Source organism: Hemicordylus capensis, chromosome 4 (genome assembly GCF_027244095.1).
Source record: "Hemicordylus capensis ecotype Gifberg chromosome 4, rHemCap1.1.pri, whole genome shotgun sequence".
Taxonomy (NCBI): domain Eukaryota; kingdom Metazoa; phylum Chordata; class Lepidosauria; order Squamata; family Cordylidae; genus Hemicordylus; species Hemicordylus capensis.
Window position 1 is genome coordinate 35,994,186 of NC_069660.1, and position 25,286 is coordinate 36,019,471.

The 25,286-nt window shown below is 46.0% G+C and overlaps 1 protein-coding gene across 1 annotated transcript; it reads right to left on the reverse strand.

The window, feature by feature from the left end:
* Positions 1-188: 188 nt before the first annotated feature.
* LOC128323401 (neuritin-like) lies at positions 189-25,286 on the reverse strand. The gene is made up of 3 exons (XM_053246453.1): positions 24,752-25,286; positions 23,320-23,485; positions 189-5,538 (listed from the first exon to the last, which is right to left on the reverse strand). Exons 1-3 carry the CDS (start codon positions 24,798-24,800, stop codon positions 5,313-5,315), a joined length of 441 nt encoding a protein of 146 aa, XP_053102428.1. The 5' UTR covers positions 24,801-25,286; the 3' UTR covers positions 189-5,312.

Here is a 25,286-nt window from a genome sequence, read left to right on the forward strand (position 1 = left end):
CACCTGAAAGGCAGGGCCTCCAGATGTTGAGTTACAACTCCCAGTGGCTTTTCGACAACTTGGGCGGGAGCTGTAGTTCAACATCTGGGGACCCAAGGTGGAGAATCTGCTGAAAGGTATTATCTATTAAAGACAGTTGGTGCTGTGTTCATTCTGTAGAACCAATCAGTACAAACCAGAAAAGGTAATACTTGTTTGATGTACCATTTTTTATTACTGTGAGAGGACAGAAGCATTTGAATGAAGTAAAACTTAACTGAGGAGAGCTGAAAACAATTGAAACTCGGCTAATGCTCAAGATCCATTCCTTCAGCAAAGCCTTTCCTATACAATACTAGCCTTACCTTGATTTTGCTTCCATTTTCTGCCAGATCCCCCCTTTCTTTTTCTCACAACTAAGCATCAATGCCTGACGTCTTCATCCTCTTAATAAAATATTATCATGGGGCAGTAAATTGTATCTTTGGTGACCACTGGTATAGAGTGAGCTATGCAAGCTAAGAATTTCCCAGCTCAGAGCATACTTCAACCATGAATTAGTCTGAGAGAAATCACTCATAGCCTCCCCGCCATACTGGCCTACTTTACAGGATTGTTGTGAGCAGTGTTCCCTCTAACAGGGATTCTCAGATGTTGTTGACTACAACTCCCAGAATCCTCAGCTGCAGTGGCTTTTGCTTGGGGATTATGGGAGTTGTTGTCAACAACTTCTGAGAAGCTCTGTTAAAGGGAACAACTGGTTGTGAGCTTTTTTGAGATAATGTGTGTCAAACACTTTGAAAACTCAGAAGTCACTGTATGCATGCTAAGTGTGATTTATTACAGCCAGTGAATGTTCACAAAATCTTGTGCAAACTCAAGTTACACGGAACTCTTCCTCCAGCTGAAAGTTCAAACAGTTTGAAATGTGAGAGTAGTCCTAATATGGCAATGGAGGAATCTCTTGCAGACTCATTGTGCCTTCTGCACAAATTCTCAGATTGCACAGATGTAGACTAGGATACAAGCAAACTGAGGCTCTCTATTTGGCAATTAAAAAACAACAACAACCCAGCTGTTTAGCTAAATTTGGCTGATATCCAGTCTGTTACCCAGTCTAACTACTCAGGAGTTATTCAACTCAGGTAATTTAGTCTGGATGTCAGCTATTGTATCAAGCACTAGTCAGAACTTGTAGGCAGGGCTGAATGCGCTCCATGCCAAAATTAAAATATGGCACCAAGATTTGAGCTGAATTCTGCAGTGCCTATGCACCAAGCAAACTTACATAATTTGTTTTATGTTGAATAATTCTACAACTGTTACCATTTTGCACAACTTATTTTGGCTTTCCAGGAAAAGGGATGAGCAGCTATATACAAGTCCCAAAAACCCAATCAGTGGGCATGCTATTCAGCAGCCATCCTCACTTTGGAGACGCAATAGGCATTTTGCCCACATTTTGCATTTCTTGTGCAACCATAAGGACTAGTACTTATTTAGAAGATGTCATACATAGGAAGTGGGGGTGGTGTGAGAGAGGGAAAATCAGGGTTAGCCTATAGATTTTATCTTTACTGCCTTGGATTATTACTAGTGTGGGTAGAAAAACTGGCCTTCCTGGTCTTATTTATTATTTAAAACATTTATATACTGCCCAAAATGCAAGTCTCTGGGTGGTTTACAGCAACTCTTGCAGTTCTGCCCCCTTTATTCACCACTACCTCTTGCCCTGGCCATAACCTTTCTTTAAAGCAGGGCTGCTTGACTTCGGCCCTTCTGCAGATGTTGGTCTACAACTCCCACAATTCCTGGCAATTGGCCCCTGTGGCTGGGGATTATGGGAGTTGCAGTCCAAAAACACCTGGGACCCAAAGTTCAGCAGGCCTGCTTTAAAGAAACAGATATGAAGTTTATTTCAGAGAATGTACAGAATGCCTTCCCATCCCATGGAGGAGTCCCTGATTAGTGGATCCCTCAGACCATGCTTCTCTAGAAAAGCATGCACAAGTAATGTGAAGGCATACTACTAATTTGTGTCATGTAAATGCAGGACTTAACTCTTGCTTTTTTGTGCAGTAAAACTGACATCCTATACTTGAATGGAGGTATTATATGTTAAGAGTGGGATCTCGCACCCCCCCACACACTTATTTAAAGGCTGGCCCTGTTTTCCTTTATCTCCAGCCTTGGAAGATCCATCTTCCTTATGTATTTTGAGCAGCTTTCAGCTGCATTTCTCCTGCCACAGAGCAGGTAAATGGCAGATGGCTTCCTTTTCTTAATGAATCTGGTTCCGTGCAGGCACTCTAGGGCTTGCTCCCAGACAGAGTTTCCTCAGCAGCTGCTCTTGTGCCAAGAATCTATCCGTCAACCTGGTCATTTCATTCAACATTGTTAAATTTTGTCTGTAAGGAAACTGGGGAGCAGAAGCCATGTTGAGCTGAATGACCCGAAGTTCATTTTAATGAATAGCAAGAGATGGGCTTCTGCAGACTAAGGGAGCAGACAAGAATGTGCAAAAGAAATAATGTGGTAGTAATACATTAGCCTCTTCAGGGAGGAAAAATCCTTGAATGCAGGGGTTCTCAACCTTGGGTCCCCAGATGTTGTTGGACTACAAATCCCATCATTCCCAGCCCCAAAGGCCCTATATCTGGGGACCCAAGGTTGAGAACCTCTGCTTGAATGCATGAGGAGGTGGCAGGATTGTGCACTTTCCCATGCATTCAAGCAGACTAGTCTGCTAAAGAAGTTGGCATATCCCCCAAAAGGTAGTTTTCACCAGAAAACGGTTGATAATTCTTCCTGTCCTTGATGACCAAATATTTCCATGCATTTTAGAAGCACTGACAGCAGTTACTTAATCTCACATCACCCTGGGCAAATAAAGGAAGAGAAAAATTGTTTGTCAGGAAAAAAGATGGGTGGTACAGATGGGTTTCTTGTAAATGCATATATAAAAGAGTGCAAAAATTCCAGAGCTCTTCAAAGGAATAGGCTGAAGCGGTAATCCAACTTATTTAGCATGGTTGATTGTACCTTTCTTATGTGATAATTCATTTATTTAGGCAAACAAATGATCACATAAGAAAGATAGAAGCAACTGTGCTCTATTACACAGATAAGTCATACTTATGCATGGCCAGATTACTGTAGCAACATAGCTGTGTGACATGTTGAGTTTTTCTTGATTGTTTCAGGGTTGATATGAATCCTTGTGAAATGGCTTTTCTGGGGGGAAATCAATGCTGAGAGCAAAATGGCTTTCAAGAATTCAGTCTACATAGGATGCCCTCTAGTAGCTCCAAATTTGCACCAAATGATGTCTTAAGGGAGGGTTGTGTGCATGTGTGAGTATGTCAACAGAAGAACTTGACTGGCAGTTTTACAAAAGACTATCCAACTAACCCAACCAAGCTGCAGAAAGCATTTGCACTGAGGGAAATAAGTATTTGATCCCCTGCTGATTTTGTCCGTTTGCCCTTTGACACAGAAATGACCAGGCTATAATTGGAATGGTAGGTTTATTGTAGCTGTGAGAGACAGAATAACAACAAACAAACCCTCAAAAGTCCAGTGCCCAAAAGTCAGCGATGGATTTGCATTGTAGTGAGGGAAATAAGTATTCAATCCCCTATCAACCAGCAAGATTTCAGGCTCCCAGGTGTCTTTTCACTATATGCAGGTAATGAGCTGAGATGAGGAACACCCTCTGTAAGGGAGTGCTCCTAATCCCAGCTTGTTACAGTACCTGTATAAAAGACACCTGTCCATAGAAGCAAGCAATCACTCAGCTTCCAAACTCACCATCATGCCCAAGACTAAAGAGCTGTCGAAGGATGTCAGGGACAAGGTTGTAGACCTGCACAAGGCTGGACTGGGCTACAAGACTATCGCCAAGCAGCTTGGTGAGAAGGTGACTACAGTTGGCATGATAACTCGCAAATGGAAGAAACACAAAATAACTGTCAATCTCCCTTGGTCTGGGGCTCCATGCAAGATCTCACCTCATGGAGTTGCAATGATCATGAGAACGGTGACAAAGCAGCCCAGAACTACACGGGGGGAACTTGTCAATGATCTCAGGGCAGCTGGAACCATAGTCACCAAGAAAACAATTTCAGTCCGTGAAGGACTGAAATCTTGCAGTGCCCACAAGGTCCCCCTGCTCAAGGCAGCACATGTACAGGCCCGTCTGCAGTTTGCCAATGCACATCTGAATGATCCAGAGGAGAAATGGACGAAAATGTTGTGGTCAGATGAGACCAAAATCGAGCTCTTTGGCATCAACTCAACTCGCCGTGTGTGGAGGAGGAGGAATGCTGCCTATGAGCCCAAGAACACCATCTCCACCGTCAAACATGGAGGTGGACACATTATGCTTTGGGGGTGTTTTTCTGCTAAGGAGACAGGACACCTTCACCGCATCGAAGGGACGATGGACGGGACCATGTACCGTCAGATCTTGGGTGAGCACCTCCTTCCCTCAGCCGGGGCATTGAGAATGGGTCGTGGATGAGTATTCCAGCATGACAATGACCCAAAACACACAGCCAAGGCAACGAAGGAGTGGCTCAAGAAGAAGCACATGAAGGTCCTGGAGTGGCCCAGCCAGTCTCCAGACCTTAATCCCATAGAAAATCTGTGGAGGGAGCTGAAGGTTTGGGTTGCCAAACATCAGCCTCGAAACCTTTCTGTCTTGGAGAGGATCTGCAAAGAGGAGTGGGACAACATCCCTCCTGGGTTGTGTGCAAACCTGTTGGCCAACTACAAGGAACATCTGACCTCTGTGATTGCCAACAAGGGTTTTGCCACCAAGTACTAAGACATCTTTTGTGAAGGGATCGAATACTTATTTCCCTCACTACAATGCAAATCCATCGCTGACTTTTGGGCACTGGGCTTTTGAGGGTTTGTTTTTATTCTGTCTCTCACAGCTACAATAAACCTACCATTCCAATTATAGCCTGGTCATTTCTGTGTCAGAGGGCAAACGGACAAAATCAGCAGGCGATCAAATTCTTATTTCCCTCACTGTATGCCACTTTCCTTGTGCCACAGGAACAGCATTTCAGCAGTTTAAATCTGAGGTCCAAGTGCACTTCAAGTGGTCAAGTTCACGCTGGAGCAATTGCCAGACTTACTATGGATAACACACATCACTGGAATATGCTAAAGATCAGGATCCATTGTGGATTTTCCTCTTGTGTTCCACATATGTGTTCCACATGACATAACCAAGCACTCACTGAAAATAAACTACCTAACATATTTATCGATTGTCTGGAAACATATGTACAATTGTACAGAATTGCAGGGTTGCACTCCCTTTATAAATTAAGCCAAGTGACCATCAGTGTGATACTTAATAATGGTATAGTTGGAATCTGCACAGAGCTGAAATTCTGGGAGTCGCCAGATGCGCAGAGGTCAAATAGACTGCCTTGGAATTTGATTTTTCTCGATTCCTTTTTCAGCATCTCCCAGATAGTTGCTGCCTCCTTCTGGCACTCCCAAAGGGCAGTCACAGCACAACTGTGAAACTCATCCCAATATCTGCAGCAAAAGGATAAAGAGGAGACTGTTAATTTCCGTGAAGCAAAGCAGAGAAGTCACAGGAGGACACTGCCTATCTTTAAAGAAGAGCATCTACCTTGACACCCAAATGGTTTGTTCATGAGCTTATAACCGGCACTGCTCTATCCCTTTCTGGAATGCTCATCTTAGAGAACAGAGAGTTAAAGTCTAGGAGCATATGTTTTAATTGGTCCAGAGTTCCAGCCCAGCATTACCAACTCCCAGGCAATGCAGTCAAGAACTGCATTGTTTACTTAACTGATAGGGCTGGGGGGCAATGACAAAGTCTTTGTTTTTCATTTTGTTTGGCTGTATTGTAAGGACACTGTGGCTGAGGATGAAGGGAACACTGGGGACCCAAGGCTGGGAACTGCTGTGTGAAGGAATTGGTGGGGCAAGTGGTGGTGGTGCTAGGCAAGGTGTGTGGCACAGAGGGGTGGGGTGGGGGACAGTTGAGTGGCCACCTTTGGCTGAGCAACTCAGCTCCTCAGAAGAAAGAGGCCGAGGAAAGGAGATGGCCGGAGGAGCCTCTGGCCAAGGGTAGCAGGAGCCCCTGGAACAAGAAATGAGGGCAAGAAGAAGCCCAAGGGAAGAGTCTGGGAGGAGCACCGTCCTCTTCAGGATTTCACCAGTGAAAAGGAGGACATGCCTGTGAAGGTGTAGCGGGTGTGGCCAGGGCACAATATACCAGTCTGACTACAAATGTGCCACAAATGGTAAACCAGTAGTAAAGAGCACATTGTTCCAGATTACCCCAGCAGATAATCCACAGCCAAGCCCATACCAGTGGCAGCTGGTGGGAGCTGCAGGGTACGGGAGGCCAAGCAGAAGTCGGACTTCTGCTCGGCCTCCCCTGCCATGCTGACCCCCTCAAATGGCCACTGTGAAAGCACATTGACCAGCTGAGTGGTGGGGGCAGCTTGTCATCCTTCAGGATGCTGGGCAGCAGCAGCAGCAGACAGTAGCATTTACCTGCCATGAAAGATAAAGTCCACCTTCTGCTCCACCTGCCCTGTTCAAGCCGCCTCCAGCCACCACTGGCCCATACCTAGAGATGTGAAGGCCTGGGGAAAATCCAGGGGGGATGGGGACTGTTTTTTCCTTTTTTTTCCTGAGGAAAAACAAAACAGTCCCCCCCACAGGAAAAAAGGGAGGATGAAATGGGGTTTCCCCTCCCAGATTTCTCCCAGGCCTTCACATTTATTTATTTATTTATTTATTTATTTATTTTTGCATTTATTTTTGCATTTATATACTGCCTTTCGTTAAAAAGATAACCCCAAGGCGGTTTACAAAAGTTAAAAACATACAATAACATCTCTACCCATACTCTTCAACATTTTGCAGATGAAAATAGGGGTATTCTTGTGACAACCAATTCTCATACCCAGGGTTCATGCTCAAGTCACACTCCCACTGTTACACAGAGCTGAAGGCCTGGATTCTACCTGCTATAGACTGTGCTCTGCCAAGGGCCTTCGTGTTGTGCACCAATTGACAGGCAAAAACAGAAGCAAGAAGCTGCCTTGTACTGAGTCAGACCAGTGGTTCATCTAGATCAGGGTTTCTTAACCGTGGGCCCCCAGATGTTGGACTACAACTCCCATCATCCCCAAACATGGCCTTTGTGGCTGAGGGGAGTTGTAGTCCAACAACATCTGGGGGCCCAAGGTTAAGAAACCCTGATCTAGATCACAACTGTATACACTCCCCAGGATTTCCGAAAGAGGTATTTTCCCCACCTTGTCTGGAAATACCAAGGACTGAATCTGAGACCTGCATGGAAAGCAGGTGCCCTATCAACAGAGCTATATACTGTAGACATGATACATCCACCTACCCACTTGGACATTTAATTTTTAGAGACTGCATTTCCAAGGTTGCAGGCAGGAGTCTCCCTCAGCCCTATCTTGGAGATTCCAAGGAGGGAACTTGGAACCTTCTGCAGGCAACCATGCAGATGCTCTTCCCAGAGAGGCCCCATCCCCTAAGGGGAATATTTTGTAGAGCTCAAGCATGTAGTCTCCCATTCAAATGCAAACCAGGGCAGACCCTGCTTAGCAAGGGGGTCAGCTCATGCTTGCCAGCACAAGGCCAGCTCTCCTCTCCTGCACTTTTCTCGGTGCTTGAGGGCCATTTAAGAGAGATGGAGCCCTCTCTTAAGAGCTCTAGGAAGAAAGCATTGGGAAGGGCTACACCACCCAGCGCTTTGTACAAACCTTCCAAGGTGGTGCAGGGACTCAAGTGGGCTCTGTTTCCCTTAAAGGAGCCTCCCAGCACTGGGCAAAGTGCAGCACTAGATCATGAGAATGGTGGTGTTCTCATGGTGCCAGGGGAACTGTGCAAGAATATTTATTTATTTTATTTAATACATTTCTATAATGCCCAAAACGCAAGTCCCCTGGGCGGTCCACAAAACAACAAAAACAGCCAATAAAAGGCCAAAACATGTCAGCAATTAAAATTAAAAAGTTAAAACTATTAAAACACAATTAAAATACTATCTAATTAAAAGCCTGGGTGAACAAATGCATCTTGACTGCCCTTTTAAAAGTTGTAAGAGATGGGGAGGCTCTTATTTCAGCAGGAAATGTGTTCCAAAGCCTCGGGGCAACAATGGAGAAGGCCCGTCCCTGAGTAGCCACCAGACCAGCCGGTGGCAACTGCAGACGAACCTCTCCAGATGATCTCATTGGGCGGTGGGGTTCAGCTTTGGCCTGGGCTTCACACAGGCTCAGCTCAGTAAACCTAAGCCGCACTTAGGGATGATGGGGGCCTTACAATGAAGAATACTGGATTATAATGTCCAGCTTCTGACATAAACAGAGGTTTCCGAAAAAAGACATCGATGGTGGAGATTGGAGAACCGTCCTACTTAGCCCCAAACACTCAAATGCAATCATGAATCACAACACTGGTGTTCTTTTTTTAAATCTCAGAGCATTTATCCAAATGCCAGGTGCAAAGGGCTCATTAAATAGAACTACTGTGGTAGAATAAATGACCTGAAATAATAATGAGAGAGGCTGGTGCCAAACGAAGTGAAAACTCATTTTGGGTTTTTAAGAGACCTGCCCGCTGAAACTTGCAGCAGCGTAAGGGGGAAAGCAGTTCAGTCAGGGAGTAGTTTAAAAGTATCTGGTGTCCAGCAAGAAAAGGGAGAACAAGGAATGGAGGAAGAAGAAGTGTCCACTTCCAATAGCAGTTTTTGCCTTTCAGCTGAGTGATTGCAGTTCCCAGCATGCCTCTCTTTTTGCAGCCTCCATCTGTTCAGTGAGACAGGCCATGGTCATGTGACTTGTCAGTGTTGGACTCTGGGGGAATGTTGCACAAGTATACCTCAAAAACAAATGCTGCTGATTTCATACTACGCTGCTTTCTGGAGCATCAATTATTCTGATCTCCATTCCTGTCACTGACCGGCCTTTTCTCACTTCTGGAGAGCAAACTGTGGAAAAGGAGGGTCCTCGGGAAACCATCTTCTTTCAGCTACATGATTGCAGCAAGGAAGGCCCGGGATTGCCCAGGATCTTTTTGGGGTGGGCTGAAACACAGGACAAGCATAACAGTTTTGCCATCGGAGCAATCGGTGCTGTGTGTGGTGTTTTTGGTTAATCCATTCCTTGATCCAGGCCAGCCTTTGAGTGGGGCTTTGTATTGCAGTCCTGGAGTAGAGGCGGGGCTAACAAACAGCCAGCAGCAAGAGTTCTGAAAGTAGACTGCACTTGCCTCTCTGTAAATAATATCTGTCTCATTAACCTGCTAATGTTCCTGATTCAACTCCACTTGTCTTGTCCTTGCATACCACAACTCTTTCCTCTGGATTCTACACTGGCTGTATAGTCTGCATTAAAAAATAGCAGTCTGTGCATAAAGAAAAGGTGGACTCCATGGATATATCCTATATAAAGGATGCTACTGAAGTAAAGTACATAAACGTACATACTTTGCACAACTTACCCTGCCTCTCCTACTCATAGGAAGCAACGAAAAACTGGATGGAGCAATGGAGATCAGCTTCCTGACCACAGAAAAATCCATTTGCCCCTCTCCTGGCTTTGGGCATTTTGCCAGGCATAGCCCACACATTTTCAGATCTATCCATGTAGTGCTGAAGGCTAGAAACTTTTAAAAACAAATGAAAGCTGAGATTCTCAGGATGTTGAATACTATGCCCAATGCCAGACAGGGGCCTCTGTGAGAAAATCAGAAAGAGGGGAGGTGGTCTTGTGGTAGCAAGCATGAATTTCCCCCTTTGGTAAGCAGGGTCTGCCTCGATTTGAATTTGGATTACTAAATGTGAACGCTGTAAAATATTCCCTTTACAGGACTGAACCATAGATCAATGGAAGAGCATCTGCATGGTTGTACGTAGAAGGTCCCAGGTTCACTCCCAGACATTTCCAGGTAGGACTGAGAGAGACTCCTGCCTGTAATCTTGGAGACCTGCTGCCAGTCAATGTAGACCAGGGCTGCTCAACTTTGGTCCTCCTGCAGATGTTGGCCTACAACTCCCATAATCCCTATTGGCCACTGTGTCTGGGGATTATGGGAGTTGTAGTTCAAATACAGCTGGGGGGCCTATGTTGAGCAGGCCTGGTATAGACAATACTAAGCTAGATGGACCAATCATGTGACTCAGTATAAGGCCACTTCCTATGTTCCTGTGCTCTTACGAAGGTGGATAAAACTTTCCAATAAACAAAATGCAAAATATAAAGGTGCAATCAGGAGACCCGAGTTCAAATCCCCATTCAGTCATGATACTTGCTGGGTGACCCTGGGCCAGTCACTTCTCTCTCAGCCTAATCTACTTCACAGGGTTGGTGTGAGGAAAAACTTAAGTATGTGTGTATTACACTGCTCTGGGCTCCTTGGAGGAACAGCGGGATATAAAATGTAATAAATAAATACATAACTGATTAACTAACTAACTAACACACTAACACACTAACACATTGGGCCCTTATTCTCACAGAGGTGGTAAACCTCTACTTGGGGTGTGTTGTTTCAGTTTGCAGGCAGGATTCATGTGATTGAGTGTTTCTCCATATGAACCAATTCCCTGCACGTAAAAAACTAGCATGTTAGGGAGAAACTAGGCTAGAAAGCTTTGCAAATCTTCTCTCCAACATCTTGTTTTATATGTCCAAAGAATCCTCTAATGTGAGCTGCCCAGATGTTATTGGGCAGCTAACCAATAAAGTTGGTTGTTGTTTTTAATTACTACTACTACTACTACTACTTTCCTATAGAAGAAGATTCAACCATGACTCTCATAATGCTGCTGTGTGAAGTGCACTGTGAGTCTTACACACATTTAATTTATTTTCTTAGCACCTAATACTGTTTAACCAAAAATCAGAATGGATTCATGGTGACCTCATTGTGAGATGGCAGGGTAGTTAAAGATTGCTAAGGGTCAATTCAAACATAAGCGTTCCTGAGCACCTGCCCCCTGTGAGTGTCTCTGCCTGTGCAACATGGAAATCTGAATTACACAGAGGGCTGCCATGATCTATCTGATTTGTTAACATTTCTTTACTAAACATTTTGACACCTGGGGGAAGCCGGTTAGGTGAGAGGAGCTTGAAGAGTTACTTACGAAGCTACCTTATACCAAGTCACTTGGTCGATCGGGCTTAGAATTGTCTACACAGGGTGGCAGCATCTCTCTAAGGTTTCAGATAAAGGTCTTTGCTGATCCTTCTACCTGAAGATGCCAGAGATTGAACCTGGAACCTTTTGTATGCAAAGGATGTGACCTACAACTGAACAATGCCCCTCCTCAAATTTTAGCCTCACAACAATCCTGTGACATAGGCTAGGCTCAGAGAGAGATTGCCAGTCCAAGATCACCCAGCGGCTGAGTAGGGATGTCCAACACTCCACACTAGATCTGGGGGACAGACCTTTGAGCACCTCTCGTTTCAAAGGGTGGGGGGGCGCCAATCAACCAACACTGGGTATAGAGGGACAGTGAATATATTGTTGAATCATTTGTGAACTTTGCATTAATGGCTTATAGCAGGGTTTCTTAACCCTGGGCCTCCGGATGTTGTTGGACTACAACTCTCAGAATCCCCAGCCACAAAGGCCATGTCTGGGGATTCTGGGAGTTGTAGTCCAACAACATCTGGGGCCCAAGGTTAAGAAACCCTGGCTTATAGTATGTTTACCCCCTGTTGCAGCTCAGAATGGGATGCTATCTCAATTTGTATACCCTTTCTCTTTGCCCTTTATTGGTTTGGACTCACATTCTCTTTGCCCTTTATGGGTTTAAAGGACTAACTGAAGTCTCTTAGCCTGTCTCTACTCCATGTTCTGAAACTGTCACTGACAAGAAATTAAATCCTGGACCACCAAATGTGGGAAATGTGTTACGATATTCCATTATCTCTATGCAGTACCTGCAAGGATGGGCAGATTTAAGGCTTCTGGGAACTAGGTTTTTGTTTTGTTTGCAAACTACCTGCACAAAACAGAGACTTAGGGATGTGGAGCCAGTCACATACAGGCAGTTGGTACAAAATTCAATTTGTAAAAACCCTGACACATTTGTTCAGCAGATGATTCTGAACTTCAAGATGCCTGTTCTTGCTTTGAGAAGCCGCAGAAGGTCAGGGATGGGGTTGGGTGAAATAACATGACCGACTGCTGTTTTACCTCTCCACTCAGAATACACAGGCACTCCTGTTCCTGTGTAATAAAATATGCAGGACAAGGAGAGAGAGAAAACCCAGAGATTAGTAGTTGGTAGACAAGGGTTTGCACACAAAGAGCTAAGTGGTGGATCCGAATATACAACAACAGCAAGGTGCAGATGTGGGATCAGAATGGAGGAAGGCCAAATAGAACGTGTGTGGTTTGGAGTTCAGCAAAATAAATTACCTTATTTTCATGTTCAAATAGCTGTTAGTAGGGATGGCACTCAGTTAAAGAAATCTTAGCCCATTAATTGTATGGTTTTAACAGGGGTGGAGAAATAATTGGGCAGACAGGTTCAAAGAACTTGAGCCGCCCAGCTCCTGGAAGTCACCTGGCTCTCTCCTCATCTCCCCGCAAAATCGGGCTGGCCTCATTTCCCTCCCTTCCATGGGACATTTCCCAGCCAACCTTGTGGTTGCAGACTATGCTCCCCAATCATCCTAGAATTGGGGAGCCTTCTGACAGTAGGCACTTGGTTGTTCAGTCTGCCCCTAAAAGGCAGTCATCTCCAGGTTTGGGCCTGCAGCCGTGCTGGGAGTTTGGTGTTACGGGATCATGTTCCCGGCAACAATGCCCTTTTTTGCCACAACTGTTCGATCCGTAGTGGTCACCATTCCAAGGGGATGTTCTTGCAACATTGTGCGTGAGAAGATTAATAAGGAGGTTACAGAAGGGTGGGTTTGTGGCCCTTTTAAGGAACCCCCAATACCTAACTTGAAGGTTTCTCCTTTGGGAGTGGTTCTTTAAAAAGCAGCGGGGGAATTTCATTTAATACACCATTTATCATTCCCCGCTGGTAGCTAGGTTAATAATGCAATTCCGCCAAACTTGTGTTCAGTTCAATATGCCTCATTTGAATCTGCCATTAATATGGTGCGAGCCCAAGGGAAGGGCACCCTTATGGCAAAATGTGACATTAAATCAGCTTTTCACTTATTGCCTATTCACCCTGATGATTTTGATCTGTTGGGATTTATGTTTGATGGCACTTACTACATGGATTGCGCCCTTCTGATGGGTTGTTCAATCTCTTGCTCGGCCTTCAAGCATTTTAGTTCCTTTTTGGACTGGGCCTTGAGGGAATGCACCAGCAGCCATTCAGTTGTACACTTTTTGATGACTTCCTCTTTTGAGGCTCAGAATCAATCATAATGTGTGGACATCTCATGGAGACGTTCTATGAATTGTCTTGTGAGCCGTCGAGAAAACAGAGGGCCCAGCTACCTGCCTAACTTTTTGAGGCATAGAAATTGATACCATAGCAGTGTTGCCGTTTACCCATGGACAAGGTGGCAGCCTTAGAACAGCTCTTGAGACCATTACTGACATTTAAAAAGATTCCACTTAAAGATTTGCAGAGCATAATAGGCGATCTAAGTTTTGCATGCCACTTTATAGCTTCAGGCAGAGCTTTTGTTAGGCATCTACTAAGGGAATTAGAGCTCCCCATCATCACATTATGATAAATCAGGATATTAAGGAGGAAGCCGTGGTCTGGTAGGATTTCCTTTTGGGATTTAAAGGTATTCCCCTTTGGCGGTCTAAAATATTGTTGGAGGCGGCGCACCAGTTGCACTTTGATGCTGCTGGCAGTCAGAGATTTGGCATCTATTTACAAAATCGCTAGTGTTCCGCAAGATGGCCCTTGTTTGGGGTCGAGAAGGGTGTATACACAACATGACATTTTTGGAATTTTTTCCTATCATGGTCACTGCCCACATATGGGTTCTTGAATTTAGGAATCATACTGTACAATTCTGGTGTGATAACCAGGCTACTGTTCATGTAATTAACACAGGGACTCACGAAAGCCTCGGGTCATGTGTCTGGTAAAGTGTTTCACTCTACATTGTTTATGCAACAATCTTTTGTTTATGGCCAGACATGTCCCTGGTTTGGATCATAGTATCACTGATGCCTTATCTCGAATGCAGGTGGACCGCTTTCAGAACCTAGCACCTTCGGCCAGGGAGGATCCCGACATCTTTCCAGAAGACTTCTGGAACCTTGGGAATTAGAAATTGAGTGGGCAATCCATCTTTCTTTGGCTCCTAGTACCATAAAGTGCTATACTGTTGCAGTGCAAGAGTTTGCCAACTTTAGGAATACTTCAGGTTTGACCGATATCTAGCCGGTCCCAGTCAAGCATGTATTACACTTTTGTGTGCACTTGCGAGATTGTGATCTGGCCTCATGTTCCATTGGTGGTAGGTTAGCAGCTCTGGTATCTGAGATCAGGTCATTAGGGTAACTGATTCAATGTCTGATTTTAGGGTCCATAAGGCCCGGGAGGGTTGGGACCATGAATCACAGGTCCACCCCAACACTCGCAAGCCCATTTCACCTCCTATAATGAGCAAGTTGTTGACTTATCTTAATAATATATATATTTTCAAATTTTGAAGTATTATTATTTAGAGCTGCTATTTTGACAGCCTTCTTTGGTGCCATGCGGATAGCGAGATGGTAGCAGCATCTAAGCGGGATGCCTCTGCCTACTTGCTTCAACAACGGGATGTGTATTTCATGGGGAAATGGGTGGAAATAACTATTTGTCGCGGAAAAGGATCAGTGTTAAATTTTCTGTTAGTACCCCGGCCAACTTATGCCTAGTTCAAACACTGTCCAACTACATACTGTAAGGGTGCAAGGTGATGGGCAGGGTCCATTCTTTAGTCATGAGGATGGTTCCCCATTGACACGCTACCAATTTAGGGTGGTGGTCCAGGAAGCCATTCGTAAAATGGGTCTTGATATCCAGCCAATTATTGCACTCATTCTTTTAGTACAGGAACGGCATCATTGGTGGCTGTGGCCGGCATTTCAGAGGCTCAGATTAGGGCTATAGGATGGTGGTGCTCATTGGCTTGTCAGTGGTACATTCACCCTTTGAAGCGTAAATGATGATGGTGTTCACAATATTGATATTTCTTTCGTTTTTCAGGAATTCTGCGACCTCCTTACCAGGTATTGATATACAGGCACATTTACGTGTTCTGGGCCAGTAGAACACACTCACATGACCAGTATGGGTACCCAGATAGGCCTTGTTGACATGGCCAAAGTTGTTGTGAAATGACATGGACTTAGTTTTTTCCAACTTTGTTTAAGTATATTTCTAAGAGGGGAGTTCCCCACGTATTGGTGATTCATTTTGGGGTTAATGACACTTACTTACTTCGCAGTAAGACTCTCATATTGCAGGCAACAAACAATTTTCGGAGACTGAAACCTTGGTTTCTGGATCTCATCTTCGTTTGATCCAATGTGATTCCAAGGTTGCATTGGTGGGGCCATGGTAGCATCCAGTGTTTTAATTAGGCTAGACATGGGGTTAACCATGAGATTGGCCGTGCTGTGGTAGTTATGGGTGGATGTGTGATTTTAGCTCAGGACGTTTCCTGGTTTTGGCCAGATGGCGTCCATTTGTCGGACCATGGGATTATATCTTCCTCCTGGACCTGCAGCAAGGAATTAGTAAACTTGTTGATGGGTCGGGTAAGCGGGGGTAAACTGAGGTTTGCCTCGCTTCTGCGGCAGTTGAGTGCGAGTCGGGGTAGGTTAATTGCTTTGATGTTAAGGTGGAGGGCTGTTGGTGAGTGGGAATACAGAGGAAGGCTTGGTAATCTCACAACTCTCAGGCTGGATCCGCTCTCACTCAGATGCATGCCAGTGAACGCCGCTCAGTGCCTCGTGACCTGGGTTGAGGTGGCCTGGCATGCATCCCCTTGTCGGGGGTAACCTCATGGTTGAGATGAGGTTCAGACTGGTACTGAGCCAAATCAAGGCCTAGTCCTTTGCCCTCTTGTGGGCATACCTTCTATGAGATTGACCCACATAGGGGATACCCGCACTTCAATTCCTTGTTGCAGGTTTTGTAATTACTGTATTTAATAAAGTGGCCCTAGTTTCTTCCAACTACGCATGTCCTGTCATTATCTGGGTCTGGGTTCGCAAACTGCTTTGGAAACTTTTGTTGAAAAGCAGTATATAAAGATGTGTTGTTGTTGTTGTTGTTGTTGTTGTTGTTGTTGTTGTTGTATTAGCCATCTTTAGTTTTATTATAAGTAATTGGGAGTGGGGGTTAAAAGATCTGTTGCCTGATTAATTAGGGGCAGCTTTTTAATCAATTATGATCGTTTTAATGGATTGATCTAACCATTTGATAAATTAAACATTGCATCCCTAGATGTCAGGCAGGTGTGATCTCAATCTTAGAGAGGTCTCAGTTCCATTTACTACCATTTTGCATCACAGTTATATTGGTACTACTGCTACTATGACTACTAATATTTATATACTGCTTTTCAAACAAAGTTCTCAATGCAGGTTACATTGAAAAGTAATAAATAAATAAATAAATATGCCTCCCTGTCCCCAAATGGCTCACAATCTAAAAAGAAAAGACCAGGCAGACAACAGCAACAGCCTCTGGAGGGATGCTGTGCTGGTGTTGGATAGGGACAGTTGCTCTCCCACTGCTCAATAGAAGAGAATCGCCACTTTAAAAGGTACCTCTTTGCTTAGTTAGCAGGGGTACAGGTACATAGCAAATGTGCTGTCCATTAAGACTAGTATTTTTTCAGTGTTACCATATTTGCCTGAATCTAAGGCAAGTTTTTTTCTTAGTTCTTTCCTATTAAATATAGCAATAGCAGCACTTACATTTATATACTGCTCTATAGCCGGAGCTCTCTAAGCGGTTTACAGTGATTTTAGCATATTGCCCCCAACATTCTGGATACTCATTTTACCGACCTCGGAAGGATGGAAGGCTGAGTCAACCTTGAGCCCCTGGTCAGGATCAAACTTGTAACCTTCTGGTTACAGGACGGCAGCTTTACCACTGCGCCACCAGGGGCAAATATTGGGGGAGGCAGGCATCATAATCTGTATTTAGCCTCTATAGTTTAAGGCATAATCTTACATTCCAAGTCACCTTCTATTTGGGTATATACGGTATATTTCCTCCCTTTGTGGGCTTTAAACAGCCCTGTTCAATCTTAGTTCTGTGTTTTAAATTGAGGGTTGTGGTGGTTGTTTGTAGCTGAGGATTTCCCGCTCCCTCTTTTTGAACCATCTTGTAAAAGATGTTTTTAAAAGCTTCATTTTCTTTCACAAATTAACAAACTGGATGTGGGAATAAATACTGGACAAGAAGAGGAATTAGTCTGAACAGGAACTTGACTAGCTCTGGACAGCTCATGTGCTCAAGCTTGGACCAGTGGACTGGTCATTTCTCATGCCATCTCCTTCCTGGATCAATGTGTTACCAAGCAGTAACATTCTATAAGGCTAAGAATTCCGTTCCCATGTTCCTTCAACTTCCCTCCTCCTCCTCCAAGACCTTCCTGGCTCCTTCATTAACCCCTTAACCTGCTGTATGAACCACACTGCCACCCTAATCTGGCCTATCAGTTTGCCAGTTCCTGCTCTTATTAATAGAGTCACTCCTGCTTTTCTAATCTCAGCTCTTCTCTTCTCTTGGGGGCCTGGCTGGTTTATGCCTCCCCAGAGCACCGGCAGCTTCCTTGATTGCTCCCTGCACCTCCTGAGTTCTCCCTTGGCTTTCTCACTGCCACCTATTCATACTCAGTACCATCCATGACATCCATTTATCTCAGCAAACTCTTCATTTCTTGCCTCTCCGTTTTAATCAGGCCCTCTAGCCAGACATGCTCCAGGCTAGACTTCCATCACCTTGACGCTTTGCTCCTTTATTGCCTTCCACATGGTCCTGATTAGATTACAGGTAAATAAATGGCCACATCCACCTGAACTTCAAACCTCTCACTGTGAAGCTGAATACAAACACAAGCCAAGTCAGGGCAAGGCAGGATTTAGAGGCTGCAACTGTTCAGGGTCACCAGATGTGGGAGGCACAAGGCACTGCAGTTATCCTTAAAGTGAAAAACCTTTTATAAAATGAGAGGGATAAAATGTGTTTTTCGTTTGCTTATACATGAACAAATGCACTGATGCATACATGTAAACCTATATGATGACATGGCACTTGAACAGCTCAGCTGCTCTCTGGGCAAAGAGGTACCTTTTAAAGTGATGACTTCCCATATCTAGAAGGAGGCGTGTAGCTGTCCCTGTTTGTTTGTTTTGCATTTATATATCGCTTTTCAGGCGAACCTCCCAAAGCGGTTTTAAAAAACTTAAATAAAGAACAATTTATCAAGCCACATGTTTGCTTCTTTGCATGGGCCTTATTCTCACTTGTTTCATCTCCCCTCCCCTCAGAGCAAGACAGTCCCTGGTTGCTCTGTGGTGGTAGTTGGAGGAGGATGGGGGAGGCCTCTTCAGCAGGGGGCTGGATGGTGGCAGCTCTCTGGCCTGTCTCTCTGCTTAACCTAACAAGTGACCCACACAGCAAGCCGCGGCACACCCAAGAGGGCTGCTATGCGCTCACTGGTGCAGTCCGGCCGTACTTCTCACAAACGCAGGAGAGGCCCTCTGCAAACAATGCTGAACATTAGGGCTGCACAGCTTTGGCCCCCCAGTTTTTGTTGAATGACAACTTCCAACATCCCGAGAGCGGATCCAGAGGCAAAGCCACCATTGGGCAAATGAGTTCAAAGAACCCGGGCTGCGCCCCATCAGGGGCTGCGCCTCGCAGCCCCAACACACACCCCGCGTCTGATGTCAGACACGGGGGTGCTGGTTTAGCTCCTGAGTGGGGGCCATGTGGCCCCTGTCTGGGAGTTAAATGGCTGCTGTGTTCGCGGCCAAGAGCAGCTCTTCCCTGCGTTGTAGGGAAGAACTGCTCTTGGCTGTGCTGTGAACACAGGGTCGGCCATTTAACTCCCGAAGGGGCCATGCAGCCCCTTCGGGAGCTAGACTTGGGCTAGTGCTGCATTTGCGCAGCCCCTTCGGGAGTTAAATGTCCGGCGCTGCGAACGCAGCACTGGCTGGACTCCAACTCCCAAACAGAGCTGCACGGCTCCTTTTGGGAGCCAGACCACACACCCCGCGTCTGACATCAGATGCGGGGGGCGAAGTGAGTGGGGCCGCGGCCACACACGGGCCACTGGCACAAAGGCTCTACGCCTGAGCAAATTTGAGGGGAGAGCTGGTCTTGTGGTAGCAACCATGACTTGTCCCCTTAGCCAAGCAGGGTCTGCCCTGGTTGCAAATGAATGGGAGACTAGAAGTGTGAGCACTGGAAGATATTCCCCTCCGGGGATGGAGCCGCTCTGGGAAGAACAGAAGGTTCCAAGTTCTATCACTGGCATCTCCAAGATAGGGCTGAGAGAGATTCCTGCCTGCAACCTTGGAGAAGCTGCTGCCAGTCTGTGAAGACAATACTGAGCTAGATAGACCAATGGTCTGACTCAGTATAGAGCAGCTTCCTATGTTCCTGTGTTCCTAATTGGCCATTGTGGCTGGGGATGGTGGGAGTTGCAGTCAACCACAGCTGGAGGGTCAAAGTTGTGTAGCCCTGCTGTACGTTACTGCTACTGCACCCAATGGCCATTGGGAATTATGGGAGTTGGGGGGGGGTGGCCATGACACACATCTTTGCACAGTATTGTTCGCACTGAGCCTCTTCTGTGCTCACAGAAGCATGGACAGACTGGTAAGTGCCACAGAAGCAACACATTCACATCCCTCTTGGGTTTGCGGCTTGCTGCATGATATGTGGACCAGTTTCTCTCCAGCACAATAGAGTGTCTTCCTTATGTTAGTTTTGAGACTGTGACCCTCTTTATATTCTCATTCTTTTTCTCATTACATTTCTTATGTAAACCCCTTGGTGGACTTTTTGGGGGGTTTGTGCGGCAAAATAACCAATTCTGGTCGGCGTGCATTGCTTCTGCAGGTTCACGTTCAGCAGAGCTGTCCTGGGTTGTGAGGAGTTTTATTCAGGCTCCTTCCATTTCAAACCAGTCCCCAGATACTTTGTTCTGCTGTGATGCTTTTAATGGGTTCTTTGCAGACAAAATCTCTTGTATTGGGGCTGACTTGGACTCCACTGTTTTTGCAGAGTTTATTAGGGTGGTGTCCAGCCGTCCCTCTTGCAGTATTAGATTGGATCAGTTTCAATCTGTGATGCCCGAGGTCGTGGACAAGCTGCTTGGGGTGGTGTGGCCTACAACTTGTTCTCTGGATCCTTTCTGACTTGGCTGCTTCTATCTAGCAGGGAAACTGTTGGAAATGGCCTAGTTAATATCATTAACTCATCGCTGAGGGAGGGTAGGATGCCTCCTTGTTTGAAGGAGGCAGTGATTAGACCACTTCTTAAGAAGCCTTCCCTAGATCCCTCAGTGATGGATAGTTATAGGCCAGTCTCTAATCTCCCATGGTTGGGCAGGGTGATTGAGAGAGTGGTAGCTAACCAGTTCCAGGCAGTTTTGGAGGAAACCGATTATCTAGACCCATTTCAAACTGGCTTTAGAGTGGGTTATGGGATTGAATCTGCCTTGGTCAGCCTGATGGATGACCTTTACCAGGGAATCGACAGAGGGAGTGTGACTCTGTTGGTTCTTTTGAATCTCTCAGTGATGTTCGATACCATTGACCATGGTATCCTTCTGGATCGCCTGGGGGTGGGGGGGTGGGGATAGGAGGCACTGCTTTGCAGTAATTCCGCTCCTATCTCTCAGGCAGATTCCAGATGGTGGAGCTTGCTCACAGTTGCTCTACAAAACAGGAGCTATTATATGGAATCTCTCAGGGCTCCATTCTGTCACCAGTGCTTTTTAACATCTACATGAGACCGCTGGGTGAGGTCATCAGGAGGTTTTGTGCAGGGTGTTATCAGTATGCTGATGACACCCAAATCTATTTCTCCTTATCATCATAATCAGGAAATGGCATTCACTCCGTAAATGCCTGCCTACAGGCAGTAATGGGCTGGATGAGCAATAAAAAATTGAAGCTGAATCCAAGGAGCTGCTCATTGTGGGGGATCGGAATTTGAGGGATGAGTTAGATCTTCCTGTGCTGGATGAGGTTACACTCCCCCAGAAGGAACAGGTACACAGCTTGGGAGTGCTCTTGGATCCAGGCCTCACCCTGGTATCTCAGGTGGAGGCTATGGCCAGGAGCGCTTTTCATCAGCTTTGGCTGATTCGACAGCTGCGTCCATTCCTTGAAGAGAACAATCTCAAAATAGTGGTGCATCTGCTGGTAACCTCCAGGCTTGACTATTGCAATGCACTCTATGTGCGGCTGCCTTTGTACATAGTTCGGAAACTTGAGTTAGTTCAAAATGTGGCAGCCAGACTGGTCTCTGGGGTAACCCGGAGATACCATATTATGCCTGTCTTAAAACAGTTGCACTGACTACCGATATGTTTCTGGGCAAAATACAAAGTGTTGGTTATTACCTTTAAAGCCCTGAATGGCTCGGGACCAGGCTACCATAGAGAGCGCCTTCTTTTGTATGATCCCCATCACACGTTGAGGTTATCTGGAGAGGTCTGTCTCCAGTTACTACCGGTATGTCTGGTGGCAACTTGGAACCGGGCCTCCTCTGTAGCTGCTCCTGGCCTATGGAATGCACTCCCGGCAGATATCCACAATTTAGGCTCGCTGTTGGCCTTTAAGAGAGCCCTAAAAACGTACTTGTTTTGCCTGGCCTTCCAAGGTTTTAAAATTGTTTTTAAGTATTTTAATTGGTTTTAAATGGTTTTGAATTGTTTTTAAAATGTGCTTATATTGTTTTAAGCAGTGTGTTTTAAATGGTGTTCATTTTTGTCTTTTTAAACTTGTGCACCATTCAGAGCCTTTGGATGGAGTGGTCTATGTAATAAAATAAATAAATAAATAAATAAATAAATAAATAGGTATATAAATATTCTTAACATTAATAACATGACATTAATAAATCATACATTCAAACTGAAGAAACTCCTCCCTAGGGGCCTGGGTCAAGTTTTCCCAGAGATCAGTCGCTGCAGTGGGTTCCACCCTATCTCAAAACTGCTTTGCTTTTAGGTTTCTGCCCTCCAATTGGTGCATTTTACAAATGGATTATTATTATCCATAATTATTATATGTAAAGCTCTTTGTATACATTTATCTTGCAACATCCCCCCAGCAATGCAAAGTACATCGCTCATCCGAGCTTCAGTTTAAAAAAATAAGGAATTGACACTGAGAGATGGTCCAAGAGATGTGGAGCTCTTATCTTCCACACTGCAAAACCGATTGCTCTCATTTTCTCAAATAATCTCGTGATCAGGGGGCCCTGGAAAGAATGTGGGCCATCTTTTGAAAAGACTCCAAATCCACACTCCTTTCCAATCTATAGGAAGACTTCTCTGCCATTTAGTAATTGACTGAAGCAATGTATTTATTTTTTAAATGTAGGTGTGAAATTGAGAGTACTGAACTGGACATGACCAGTTTTACTCATTGCTGCTAGCCATCCTGGTTACATAAGATAAAGTGTGCACGATGCGAGTGCACAGTGCATTATGGGGAGGCTTCTGACGCTGGCTGGGAGGCTACTCGTGTATCGGTGCTGCGCGGCTCTACCATTCCAGATGGAGTTAACACAACAGGTTTACCAGGCTAACACAATCAGTTAGCCTGGTAAACCTGGGCTAAGCGGCATGTTCCCTGAGCGGGTTTGCCACTGCCAGGAGCTGCAGAGCTTCCGGCAGTTCACACACCCCAGCAAAACTGGGCTAGGCCGGTTTTGCATGCATGTGTGAATAGCCCCTCTGTGTGTGCACTGCAAGATATTCCCCTCAGGGGATGGAGCCGCTCTGGAAAGAGCATCAGAAGGTTCCAAGTTTCCTCCCCAGCATCTCCAAGATAGAGCTGAGAGAGATTCCTGCCTGCAACCTTGGAGAAGCCGCTGCCAGTCTGGGTAGACAATACTGAGCTAGATGGACCAATGGTCTGACTCAGTATATGGCAGCTTCCTATGTTCCTATGTGTCTCACACAACACAAATACAATGTGAACTGAAATGTCCAGTGTGACAGCCTTTGAGCTTTATGCCTAACATTCATCCCCTGCCCTCATCCCAGCACTGTGGATGAGTATCATGATGTGATGTGCCTGTAGGTCAAGGAGTTTATTGCCACTCACCCGCAGACAGTGTACAGCCCCTGCATCTGGCTCCCTTCTTCTTCCTCGTCACCTTCTTCTTCCTCGTAGCTAGCCATGTTTTCTCCTAGTTTCAAGATGCAGTCCGAGAAGTCTTGGTAGATGTTTTCACACTGTGTTTCCGCAGTCAGTGACCTGAGCAGATACCCTGCAAATGGGAAGGGGGCGTATGTAAAGTCCTGATGCAAATAATCCTCTCAAGAGAAAAGTCAGCACGGTGTCGTGGTTAGAGTGTTAGATATTGACCGTGGAGACCCGAGTTCATTCAGCCATGAAACTCACTCACTTGGTGACAGGCACTTCTCTCTCAGCCTAACCTACCTCACTGGATTGTTGTGAGGATAAACACAACCATGTATCCCATTCTGGGCTCCTTGGAGGAAGAGCAGGATATAAATGTAAAAATACATTCATACATACATAACATGTATATGTCTATTATATATGTAATACCTGTATATGTCCTTGACAAGAGGCAGTATGATAAGGTATAGTACTTAGACTGGCGATACCTGGGTTAAAGCCGAGGACCTAGACCTCAACTAGGAAGCTCGTCAGGTGACCTTGGACTAGAACTATCTCTCAACCTAACATACCTCACAGGCTGGTTGTGAGGATAACATGGTGGGGAGATTATGAACACTGTCCTGAATTCTTTGAAGTTACTAAATAGAATAGATAGATTCACCGAAGGTTCAGTTGGGTCAGCTTGAGTTTTTTGCTGTAATTTGCCGACAGCTTGGCCAATTATTGTTCATGGTGATGTTTCCTCAGGAACTGCTGCTGAGCATAATTTAAATATATATATATATAGTTCAGGATGGTTGTCAGCTTCTTTCCTGACTGGGCTCCTGTGCTTTTAACAGTTGCTTGAGAGGTAGAAATTTTGCAGGTGAAGCTTTCCTTCGATCACCTCATCTCCGCGCCAAGAAAAAAAAAGTGTGTCACCTGTTAAATTTCTGCTGTTTGACTGCTGGTAATGACACACAGAAGCTTGCCAGCAAAAACGTTGGCAACCCCCCTGCACATGGCAATTACATTTCTGCCTGGTAAGAAGGGAACAGCTGGCAACTCTATAAATGGCATTTCCCCCCTACCACTAATCCGAACTGAAGGAGGAAGGGGGAGCATTTTAAATATCTTTCCTTCCTTCCACCTTAAGACAGACCGAACCACTAGAGAGCCGTGAGCACCACGCACCTTGAGAGCGATGCCCACTCCCGAGTTCAAGAGAAACCTTTAAACTGGGATCAAAGTGGACCCCCCGTGAACCTGACCCGCTACACCAGACGTCGGTTTCATCCATCCTTAGGAGGGTCTCCAAGGCGAGGTACACCCCGGGGCCGCCCTGTAAGTAACCTGGAAGCAAGGCGCCACCCCGGGCTGCTGCGGCTCGGGATGCCTGCACACTTACCTAGCGTGACGAGCAGCAGCGCCGCGCCCATGCCCAGCGCCTGCCCCATCGCCGTCGCCTCCTCGTGTCGTGCCGCTGCCCTGTTCAGGGACTCCGACGGGACTCCATCCTTGGCATCAGCCGCGTGCCACCCGCAAGCCCATTTCCTCGGGAGCGCGGGGCGGGTGCGGGGCGGCACTGAGGATGCCCCTCCGCTGCCTCCTTCGGTGCCGCTGCCTTCTCTCTCCTCGCTGCCTCCCCCCCGCGATGAGGGAAGTCAGCGCAAGAGGGGCAACAACTTCGAGGGAGAGCTGAGCCGGCGGCGCGTCCACCCAGCCGCGCTCGGCGGGGCTGTCCTCCTTTCCCTGGCTCCCTCTCGCTCCCTCCTCCAGTCCCCTGGCGCGGAGAGTGCGCTCAGTCCATCTGGAGAAGCCCGCTCCTCCTCCCACTCGCTTTCTCTTCAGCAGCTCCCTGGAGCCCACACCTTTTCTCCCCCCACCGAGGAAAGGCGCTTTTTCGCCCAGGGAGGAGAAAGGAGTAGCCAGACAACTACTGG